The 12280-nt window shown below is 35.8% G+C and overlaps 1 protein-coding gene across 11 annotated transcripts in view; it reads left to right on the forward strand.

Annotated features, from left to right (window-relative positions):
• UTRN (utrophin) overlaps nucleotides 1-12280 on the forward strand; it is a 331818-nt gene that overhangs the window by 269892 nt on the left and 49646 nt on the right. For all 11 annotated transcript variants that reach the window (XM_015858079.2, XM_015858086.2, XM_015858082.2 and 8 more), the window contains 3 exons: nucleotides 1653-1713; nucleotides 11124-11185; nucleotides 12166-12240. In XM_015858079.2, the coding sequence (XP_015713565.1) occupies nucleotides 1653-1713; nucleotides 11124-11185; nucleotides 12166-12240 (198 nt within the window). The remainder of the gene's footprint in view (nucleotides 1-1652; nucleotides 1714-11123; nucleotides 11186-12165; nucleotides 12241-12280) is intronic.

Raw genomic sequence — 12280 nt, forward strand, 5'->3', positions numbered from 1 at the left:
TGTATATTAATATATAATAAAATTGAATATTGATGGAAAGCTTCAGCTTCTACTGCTTTACTACCAACATATGCTTCTGATGTTATGGGCCAATGTAATAATTATTTATTTACTTAAAAGCAAAGATATTACGTTCTGAGTATCCCTTATATATGATTTCTTATGTAAACATTATATGTTAATGTTATTTTACATTTATATGTGTATGTTTATATATATAGTTAAATATATTTAGCCATTACTAAGTTTTTCCTTCACCAAGTAATTACCCCTTACTGCAAACATTATTTTCATCATTAAATAGTAATAGACATTTCCTCTAATTTTTCCAGTGAAATAACGCTTCTACTCAGCTCAAGTCATTTCCAAAATATTCTTGTCAGATAATCTGTCTCTCTATACGTTAACCTCATGTTTCTTAACCTATAAGCCATGAAATGTTACACAGTCCAGGAAGAGATCACAATCATTAAATTCTTCAGGGAACAGCTGGCTTGGAAGAGGGTTAGGCCTGTCCCTCTCTGCCAACCTATAGGTCCTTATGCTGCTTGTTAAAGGATGTGAGATGAAAGAGTTGCTATCAAATGGATTATTCAAAGAGGGATGAACTCAGAAGTAATCTCTGCAGCAAATTAAATCAATCAAGAGCTTTAATTACGTAAGATCCAAAGTGGGTCAGAGCTGCATCTTGTTATAACAGGTTTTTAAACAGAGGTCTTAGTGCCTAGGAATAGGCACTCTGTTTTAAAAGTACTTGTGTGTTGTTGGGTATAGATTCATCCCATTGCAATAAACAGCTGTACCTACATGTCTTTTCAATCTTCACTTCTATGTCACGTTCAGTGAAGTGAGTTTCTTCTATGGTAAAACCCTAATTAAACAGGCAGTAGTCTGGTAGTTTCTAACAGGCCTTGTATGTTCCTGAGGTTCTTCAACATATATGGCCACTTCTAAGGTATGTATATATCAGGAGAGTCCTATTGACCTGAACACTTTTTCCTATTTTATCTTTAGATAAGTGGAATAAGTAGAATTGTAGTGTCATGTGTGATCTTATGCTTTTTGCAACATGGTAGGCAGAAGGCTTCTTGGTGTTACGATGATACCTCTTGACTTATTAGACTTGCAGAAATCCTGCTGTTCAGCAAGAAGTGCAGACAGCTTTTCAAGCCTTTGTTGTTGTAATGTAAAGCATTAATCAATATTAATCTGTGTTGCAAATAGGAACTAAGGAACTGTTATAATTAGGAATAAAGTTGATATTTCTCCTTTTTGTTCTGTTGTTGACTAGTGTAGTTGTGGAAGCATTTATTTTCATAACTGAAGCTGGTGATAGTTCTGTGGAGGTGGGAAAACTACTGTCTCCATTTCTCTGGATGGATAGCTTGCTTGTTCAGAATTTATTATCCTTCTTTGAAGTAGAATCACCACATTTATTTTATTTCCAGCTTGGCATCAAGTAGATGCCTAAAATCATCTTGATAGATTAGAGTCATTCGCTCCAGCTGATTTTCTAATTACTGAATATTATTTGGGAAATTATAGTTGTTCCCATTTAATTTATTGAAACTGTTTCAATTGTAAAATAAATAAATATAGTTGGATTTTTTGACAGGTGTTTTCTAATAATCACCTTCTGTTTATTTCCTCAGCTTCAGTACAGTTTCCATGGCAGAGATCTGTTTCACATAACAAAGTGCCCTATTATATCAAGTAAGTTTGCCTTGTTTCTTTGTAAACTTTCTTTAAGCAAAAGAAAGGAATTTAAGACCATAAACTGGTGGGAAAAAATAGGTGGTAAGTAGTAACTAGAAGTGTTATTAAAAGTCTTTCTCTATGTTGTTACACTGCATACACTATATGTTTTCATGTTTGTTGTTTGGCATGCTCTATCGTTTCAAAATACCTCAAAACAAAATCGGTGACAAACCTTAACCAAAACCTCTTCTCAAACATGAGAAACAATACAGACACTCCATTGTAATATGGTATTGGTATTCAAACTAAGGAAATCCTTATGTGTGTGACTCAAAGTATAGTGGCAAAATGCTACATAATGCACAAATGCACATAATGTGTTAGCAGAATGGTGGTAACTAATTTTAATACAGCACATAATATTCCACAAAAGTCCTGCAGAAAGACATGTTTTGATCACCCTCCTGTCGTTGTACATAACATTTAGGAAGTATTTATGGAGCATAATCTTAGTGTAAATGTAGCATTAATATAAATATAAAATTGTAGAAATATCTTAGCTGCCAAATAAAATAGTTATTTGTTTTGGAAACAGTAAAAAGTAATTAGTTTTGGAGTAACGGTGATGTTGATGTGTTCTAGTGGAAGCAGTAGAGCTAAGCTTTGGATTTTTTCAGTCCACAAGCAATTATTTATGTACTGCTTGCCTGTGCTTTAAAGGTCAAAGATTGCAGCTTTGAGAAAAAGATAGCTCTTTGCTAGAGAGGTAGATGAAAATTTAAGAAGATACAGTGAGCAGTAAGCGAGACCCAGAGGTGCTGGTTTTAGGTTGATTGGCATCTCTGTTAAAATGTTATTGGTTTGAGATTTAAGTCTGTAAGATAACACTGAATTGGTTTGGCACATAATTCATCTTAAAAGACCATCAGTGAGGACTTTATACTATTGCATATCTTCTCTGTCATAAATTTGAGAGCCACATTTTGCGCTTCGAATAATTTATGAGTTCTTGAGAGCTCTGAAAAAGAGGCGGAGGTAAATCTTTTTGTTTATCTATGTTGATCAAACCTATTTCTATTGCTCTTGAGGTATGACAGTTGTTTTTAAACTGTGATCTGAAGACAGGGGCTTTTGTTTTGTTTTGTTTGTTTGTTTAAGGAATGTGTGGTAGGTAACTGGAGAAAGGAAAAGCTTGCTCTAAAGATTCTTGAATGCTCTATAGATGGGTTGCAAGTTCTGCAAGTTCTGCAGGTGGTGGCAAAAGGCTCTGATTATGTTAGAGGAGAGAGGATTCTCCCACATCCCCTACTGAAAAAAACTGGATGGAGATGCTTCCCAACTTAGGGCAGCAATGCAGTGAAAGTGATCACACTTACTGCAGCAATTCAAAGAAAACTTTGAATTGTCAGACTATACAAAACAAGAAGAAAAGCACCCTTATGCAATCTTAATTTGTGAAGGAAGCCAGCTAGTGCTGAAAAACAAAACATAGGATTTCTCAGAATTTATTTTTTTGAATGATGTTGCACAAGACATTTGACAAAGGGAAAATGTAGGACAAAATTGCTGATGGCCAAGGTCTTCTCAGAAGAAGAGACCACTGGTTTATTTTGTGGATGGTATTAGTGAAGTAAGAAGAATTAACTACTATATCTTGAAGATAACTTTTCCAGCAACCCATCCCTGATTTCAGCATCTTATGTGCTGCTGAAGTAATATCTTGATAATACAATTTAAGACAGCAATGGTGGTTGTTACTTTATTCTGAAGGAACAGACTGACAAAAATGCAAAAATCTTTTTTATTGCTTTGTAATGATGTCTTGGAAACAGAAGGGAAATTTAGTATGCATCTCAGTAATTTATATTGTTTGAGATCAGTCATATTTAATTTTTTATGGTAAAAGTTTCATGTTCAAGGATATTGTTAAAAGGTATCAGTTCCCCATTTTGAGAGCAAGAAGGGAACACAGCAGGACAAGGAGAATAAAAGTATGATTCAATGACTGTTGTCAGAGAACTGAGAATTTTTAAAGATTCCTTTTGAATGTCGAATAAATTTTAATTGAAATCAGGATGGTTTGCTTATTTTATTTTTATAATTCTGGATAGGACCACGCATCACCATAATCAACCATAAATTCATACCTTTATTTCATTTTTGCTGCTTTTTTGTGAGCGTCCTTGAAATAGAAATGATAAATATTTAGGAAGTGACACAATGGCAGATGATGATGTAGTGGTACCTCTGTTGAGATGAATGCTTTTAAAAAGTACTGCACTCTGCAGTTTTATTGCATATAGAGAAAGAAGTTCTAAAAGAATAGAGAACTGCAGCTAAGGAGGCAGGAGGGAGTCCTTCAAGGAATGTGAAGCTGTAAAGAGAACGTCAGAAGGATGCAAGATGTCTCTATTTTCAGATGAGAAGCTTTTGTTCTGTTTGTTTCTTGATCCTGATGTTAAATTGTATTTACATGCACGGAGAGAAGCCTCTTTCAGAAAGAGGACGTTAATGTGTAATGTTGGAGAGCATTTATTAGCCCACTGTATGCCTGCCTCTTTGCTGTATTTAATCACGTGCACATGAAAGATTTGAATGGCAGTATACAAACTCCTTTAACCCATAAGTTCATACTGAAGCAGTTTGAGTTTGGGACATTTTGGAAAGGATTGACTCCTCTGCTTGGATGGATTATAATGCATCGAGATTGGGTTTGTTATGGTGTGTGTGCTCAGTGTAACAGCAGGTATTCAGTTAACTGAACTTACTCACTTGAATTGTTTTATTTTGCAAATCAGATTTCCCAACTGGATTTGCTTCTGCTGAGGTGATTTTATTTCGTTCTTTTTGCCTCCTTATTTGACTTTTTTTCTTAATGGCAGTTGGTAGAGGTTTTTATATTTCTGTAGTCTGAGTCTTCTCTGTAGCAGCAGAATTCAATCAATGAAAACACATATCTGTAAAATCTAGATTATGTTGAGACAAAGCTTAGTCTTTCATACATTGTAAGAGAATCAGACTAAAAAGTAGTATGGAAAATGATACAGCATGCATGGTACTTACTAATCCATTCTTGCTAATGAAACTCAAGTTTGGACAAATGGTTTGGCAAACATGCCACTGAATGCATCTTTCTTAGGATGGTTTGCAAAATTTTCAGAACTAATAAGGAGTATTTTCTACTATTTTTCATTTATAGCTAGTTGAATTGCACAAATAAGAAATTATTGGGCTGTAATGGAAAACTGCAAAAAACAGCCCTATATAACATGGCCCTTCAATAAAAATACCCTGAAGCGAAGGAGAAGAATAAAGGGGACACTATGTATGATCTTTAGAAATCATTGAGGAATACACAAGTCACTGAAAGGAATGTACAGAAAATATAATTACCCTGGCAGTTCTCACTGTTGTTCATTTAACTGTAATTTAAGTGTGCTTTGGTTGTATTCCTTTCAAAGCCATAATTTAGTAGATATTTGTACTGTGCAAAAGAAACAAAAGGAAAATGCAGAAAGGGTCACAGTGAGTTTAATCTCATGCAGAGCATTAAATGGGGAGAGCAGTTTCTTGGTGTAATCATTAAATTGATCAATATCGAACTCTATAGTCATTCTGCTTACTTCTGTCACACTGCAAAGGGGCTGGCATCATTGTCTTAAAAATTCCACTTTATCACCTCCTATATCATGTTCAGTTTTATGTGGGAAAGGGATGAAATGCTTTCTGCATCTAGATTTTTTTTTTTTTCCAAGGCTGTTTGAGAAATCTGTCTGGATGGTTGTTTTATGCCTGTACACGGAAGAAGAGAATTAATGGAACGGAGAAATTTAACGTTTTTCTTACTCTTGTTGTAACCGTAACTCCATTCTATTAAGAAATATCTTCTTTAGAAGGAAAAATAAAATATAATTTGCAGAAAGCGGTGGTACAAATTTCAGTTTTTGAGATTTTCTTCAATTACTGGTTGCCACACTGGTCTTCATTTTCTATTAGAGAAATACAGTAGTATGTTTTCTCTGGAGGGATTTCAAAATATCTGCATATAAATTGCTCCACCAACCTCTAAAATACATTATCCTTGCAATGCCTTATGCCAACTCTTTTTTTCACCATAAAACAGTATTTTGTAATGGACTTTTAAAAAAATACATAAATAAAAAAATCAAAGCTATGGGCTGTCTGGCTAAAGTACCATGATTTCTGTAAATCAGAAGTATTCAGAGTATTCTTATTCCTTCTGATATCTGCCAAGGACAGCAAACTCAGAGTTCTGTGTTCTTTAGGTTCATTTGTAATCAGTAAAGACCTCAGTAAACATTTTGGACAAATTGCTACAAGAGCAGAAAGCTTCTTAGCAGGGATTCTGGGTACTGTTTCAGAGTTGTCTTTCAAGCTGCTTGCCAGTGACTATCAACAAATGTATATACTTGGCCCGTAGTAAGTAATTGCACACAAATTTGCTTTCTATATATTTATTGCAGAGGAAAAGCTAAAAAAGAGTGAATTTATTTATTTCTTCTTGTAAGTCAAAGAAACAAACGGAGATTGGCAACTTGTTTCATTTGCTTTGATAGGATTCTTATTTCTAGAGATCATAAGTGCTTATTGTCTGTCAGCTCATTTACAATCATCATCTGTTTTCAACAGGAATTATCTTTACTGATTATAATTAGAAAGCAAACATAATGGATAAGAAGCAGCTTGTAAGGGCAAATGTTTGTCACTTAAGCTTTAGAGAAGTTCATTAATATGTAGGGTTTTTAAAAATTGGAATATTATAACTGTAATGTTTGGTTTTAGTTATTTAAATTTACACAAATACATTTAGACTTTTTAAAATTACACTGTTTTGCCTTGTAATCTATTCATGAATGAGTGTTTCCTTGTACTGTGATGCTAAGTTTCAGCAGAACTGAAACACTCTTAATTCTGAATCACTCAGTTGTCTGATACTAACCAAAAAAATGATACTGGATGAATTATCTTGTGGCTTAGTGAAATACTTAAAATTCTTTACTGACTAATCTTGCCATACATTACTTTGTTTGAACTACAAAGACACATCAGTGATCACCTACACCAAGGAGTTTACTTTTGGAGAAGCAGATGCTATGAAAAATGAGCATATGAACATTTGCCAGCTTTAGATCATGAAGAAGTAGTATTTATGTTGTGAAATTTTAGATCTATCTAAATAAAACTAGACCTTTTATTTTGATATTATTTGTAAATGTTGATTGGAATATTCCTGACGATATACTAAGCAATTTTGTAAATGGTTCTAAAAAGCTATTGAACTGAAATGGTGTTCTGATGGCAATAAGATGAATCTGATTTTTCTGTATCTTCTTGTATGCAAAAAAATTGGCCCTTCAGTCTGAAATTTCTTAGGATGTTGTAACTCAAAGATTAACTTCTTGCTTGTAACTTTGCAATTTGAGAATCATTGGACTTTAAACCGTGAGACCAGGAGTAAACACATTTGTTGTTTTAGCACAGATCAAAGAAACTGGGGACAGAACTTGCACAGTAGCTGCATGAAATGATGAAAGACTGTAGATTGTCTGCCCTTGTTAAGTGCCTCTTTTGAGTTTTTTCAGTTTAGTGCGGTGACTGAAAATGACAGACTTTTCTCGAGTTTTGATAAGTTTGCGTGTAAAATTCTTCTTTTTCCCCCATTCAGCTTTTGCATCATTCCAAATTCAGATTCAGATTAGCTTCTCTGCAGCCTTAGTTTTCCATCACTGAAGGTTACAGATTATTTTCTGTAGGAAAATAACATTTCTTCATGGTCTTTGATAGATAGATACCAGCAGGGCTGAATTTTCCAGAAGACTTCTTAACCTCTGTGTGGTGAAAACAACTCATTCAGTTCTCACTAATTGCCTTCTGGACATAGCAGAAATTATAAACGCTAGTGAAATCAAGTTTCAGTTCTCTTCGTGATGTTGTAAAATGATTTTGCCTCAAATCTTCAGAAAAGGAGTAGAACATTATTTTTTTTTTAAAAAAAAAAACAACAAACAAACAACAGTGCAAGTTGCCTGTCTTGCTTTCACTGTTTATGGACCTTTGATGTAGGGGTGATACTTTTCCAATATGTATGTTGAATGCCTATAAAGAAAATGTGCAATCCTTTATTATGAATTTTATTGTTCTTGTAGGTCTTATATGTGCTATTTATGTTTAGCAAACAAGGTGTCAGAGAAGCAAAGGAATTCTACCTTTATTCTCTGGGTGATACCTGACATTGTAACTAAAGCAGTGCATGTTTTAAATAGATTTCTAATGGCATGAGCTTGCATAGAAAGGAGCCACAAGATCGTGATCACAAAGATCTCCCTTGGTTTAATCCAGTCTGGCTTATCTCTTATAGTCTATCTAGTACTGTGAAGCTTCCAAGCAAAATTGTCAGTGCTTGATCTTCTTGCGTTAGTAACGCGAAAACTACTGGATCTGCAACAGAGAAAGATCTTATTTCTAAGAGCTGCTCTACCAACCAAATCACCAGAAAGCACTGTGGTTTGCATGCCTCTTGTTTGGAGTGTTTAATAAAATGACTCCTTTGTCTGAGGATTTTATTTGTAGCATAGAAAGATTATCTGCACACATAGAAATCCTTGCATATTATGAAATTTTTATCAAAACTTTGTGCTAGAGAATGTCACTGAATCCAACCTTCCCCACAGGTGTTTGTTTGTTTGTTTGTTTTTAGCTCTTTTTTTAATTTATAGACACCTTTTTTCCCCCCTCACCCCATTCTCTGTAGTCTTTCTTTGGTGTCTCAAAAATGAAGCCTAACTTGTGGAATATGTTTAGTGGATGGACAGATCCTAACCAGAGCAGTGGCGTTGCTGACTCCTTTGATGTAAACAGGCTGTTCCATCTGTGATTCACTCACTGTCAGCCCACTCCTCTTCTCTTTTGGATCCATGTATGATTGCCAGGCTGCTCTGGATGACTTCTTTCTATATGAGAACTTTCTGTATGAGAGGGGGAGGATCACCTCCCTTGACCTGCTGACCATGCTCTTTTTAATACACCCCAGTATGCCACTGGCCTTTTTGGCCACGAGGGCACACTGCTGGCTCATGGCCAACCTGTCATCCACCAGGCCGCCCAGGTTCCTCTCAGCAGAGCTCCTCTCCAGCAGATCATCCCCTAGCCTGTACTGGTGCATGCAATTATTCCTCCCTAGGTGCAAAACCCTCTGTGCTCTGCCAGTCTGCCTGTTCTCAATCCCAATTTTAAACGGTTAATGAAATAATGATGACATCCCATTTAACATAATAGTGCAGATATTTGGCAGCTTCAGGACTAGCTTTGAGATTATTTTACAGCCATTATATTATATTTCTGTTCCTGTTTACTGAACGCATATATCTCCTAACATAATGTAATTTGTTTTATACTTGGGTTTGTGAGAGTGCTGTACAGTCAGTTACCTTTAGTTTGGCACCACACCAAACCCTGATACATCCTTCTTTTCACATTGGCTTCTTTGTGATTTATTCATATTTCCCCTGCTAGGGGAAAAAATGTATAGCTACTTGTTTTCTGAAAAGACTTTTCTGGACAAGGATGAACATAACGCTGTTTTAAAAATGTCTTTCTAGATACTGCAAAACCTGTTTTTTAAATACTGGTGTGTCTTGACTTTGGATTTCAGCATATCAAGACCTTGAACACACCAACTAGAATTTGAAAGAAACCTTGAATGCGATTTCCGCAGTGATATTATCAAACTTACAGTTCAGGAAAGAAGGTCAACTTAGTCAGGGTTTAAATACATAATAAAAATAAGGATTGTATTCAAATAGAGGGGTATACTTCAGCCCTTTCCTGAATTTTGAACACTTGAAAGTCAACCAGCACCTTAACAGAATATGTTATTTGGATTGTATTTTGAATAAAACCCTCATGTTTAAATATAGTCATGTGCAGGGCTTTTCCTTCCTTTCAATCATCTGTAATAATAATAATGACAAAGAGGATTCATTCATACTAGATTAATAAGAAATACATATTTGGCTATGAACTTCCATAAAAACCACCTCAAAAATCCATGGTGGTGTCAGTATCCTAGTGGGAAAGATTGGCCTAATGAGAAGAGAGAAGTCGACTGCAAAGGCCTAGACCAGACCCAAACTTGGAAAGGTCACACTGGTGTACAGAATGCAAAATGGTACTTGGATCCCCAGTGCAGAGGCACAGTGCGTGCACTTTGCAGTAGTGTATCTCAGCAGGGTGTAGTGTAAAGATCATAGTATCATAGTCTCGTGTGGGTTGGAAGGGACCTTAGAGATCATCGAGTCCAACCCCCCGGGATTCAAGCCTCTGTGTAGCAGAGCGGCACTTCTACCACTTGCGCCACAGGGGGGATTCGAACCCAGGGCCTCTGGTGTTGCAACGCGGCATTCCTACCACTGCGCCACCGGGGCACTGTGGCGTGAAAGATAGACTTTCAACACTTATTTTGTTTGGAGCCTGCCTCCACTTCAAAGAACCTGTTTTGTCTCTGTACACTTTTGCAGCAGGGGCCTTCTAGAATCTGGTTTTGCACCACTTAGCATAAAAGGGTTCATTCTTCATTGGTTATGCAGTAGAAAGTGATAATAATCAATGATAAATTATTGTGCATCCTCTAAGGTACAGCTGTGCGTACAGTGTGAAAATACAATATACACTACATTTAATGGACATTTGAAGTCAGTATTTACAACAAAATACTCCTGTGCATAAGAAAAATGTGTGTGAATTTTTAAATAGAAGCAAAAATTAAATAAGCCATGCTCTGTTCTCATTAATTATTATCTGCTAACCAAGCATCACTACCTTTTCATTATAAACTTGTAAAGTGAGTACTACGATTCTTTTAACACAGCTTCTTAAATTAATTTTGTAACAAATTGATACTAATTGATGCTGCCTGTTGAATTTCAATTCTATGATACTTTGCAGATTAAGCGTGGGATGAGTGATCAGATTTTCAATCAGGTGTGCTGCACACAAAGTTTACAATTGTTATATGTTTTCTGATACACGTGTTCAGATATGCAGTGGAATCTAAAGTAAAACATCAATGCTTTTTATTTTTGAAATGCATATTACAAGTATTTTTACTATGCTACTGCTGCAGGAAACTTTGTCTTTCAACTTACTAATGTGCTTTAGCTTTATAGGTGCTTCTGCTTCGTATTTAGAATGAAAAGTTAATGTTGTAATGAAAATGTTAATGATGGGCTGTTGTTCAACTTAGCAATTAAAAGTGTTGAGGAGCTGAGTGTCACAGATCAGGTCTTTCAATAAAAGATTTGATGGAGTTCTTCCGTTTTTAACACAAAGTCAGAAGATTTTTCTTTTGTCCTTTTTACATGTGCATATATGTTGCCTGAAATTTTGACTGCCTCATTCCTTTGTAGTCATGAGACCCAGACAACCTGTTGGGATCATCCTAAAATGACTGACCTTTTCCAGTCATTAGGTGAGTGCATTTCTTAGTCCCTCATATGACAGTCATTCCATGAGTGAAAGCTTGGATTAATCTGTTGACCACATCTGAGTTTCCATGGGCTGTATGTGTCTCCTCACTCTGAGGAGATGCATCTTGATCATGTCTGTAATTTTCATTCTGAAAAATATTCTCTGACTCTGTTCTTTAGTGCTGTATTTTATTTCTGTTAAGCTCATATCAGATTTTTCAAAGATGTGGGCTATCAGTCTGGAGTGAACTAATATATCAGAGCATCTGCGCTATCATTAAAAGCTAGACCTTACTGCAGTACAATGAATTCAACATGCCTGTAAGGATAAAATGCTTTTAAGTGTGGAAAATAATAACCAATTACTGTGCTTATCCATTTGTAAAATAGAACTTATCTGACTTCTTCTTTCAAAGCGGTGCTAAGAGAGTCATCACATGGAAATAATGGGTTAAAGAGCCATTTTTTTTCCCATTACTGTGACCCTTGCTGCCCTTAATGTCTGTATATTGTCTGACAGAATTTTAAGATATTTGATAAATGTGCTGTATTTGAACACTTGTCTGAAGTCTACTCAGCTCTGCTTAACAGAATCATAGAATGGCTTGGGTTGGAGGTGACCTCTAGGACCATCAATCTCCATACCCCTGCCACATGCAGTGCCACCAAGCTCCATACCTAATAATACATGTAAAACTCTGACATGTGTTACATCTGCCTAAGATAGTGATTAGAATCTGGTGTGGTGATCTCAGAACACACTGAGATCACCACATGATCCATGAGGCGTTCTCTGCAGGTGGATTCTCTTTAGAATAACTTGTCCGTTGCTTTTGTTTGTTCTGATACATGCTATTAATTTGTTGCAGTGAAAATAAAGGATGTCGGGCTTTTTCAGTATGTAGCAGTGTGAAAAATTATGTGTGAAGGAGACTTGTGGACTCTTTTGAAGACTGCTCACATTTCTGTTCTGCTCTTTCAGCTGACTTGAACAATGTACGTTTCTCGGCCTATCGTACTGCCATCAAAATCCGACGACTGCAGAAAGCACTGTGCTGTAAGTCTGCCCTTTGAGACAAACAGTTTCTAAACAGTAA

The sequence above is a fragment of the Coturnix japonica genome, chromosome 3, assembly GCF_001577835.2.
Source record: "Coturnix japonica isolate 7356 chromosome 3, Coturnix japonica 2.1, whole genome shotgun sequence".
In the NCBI taxonomy this organism is placed as follows: domain Eukaryota; kingdom Metazoa; phylum Chordata; class Aves; order Galliformes; family Phasianidae; genus Coturnix; species Coturnix japonica.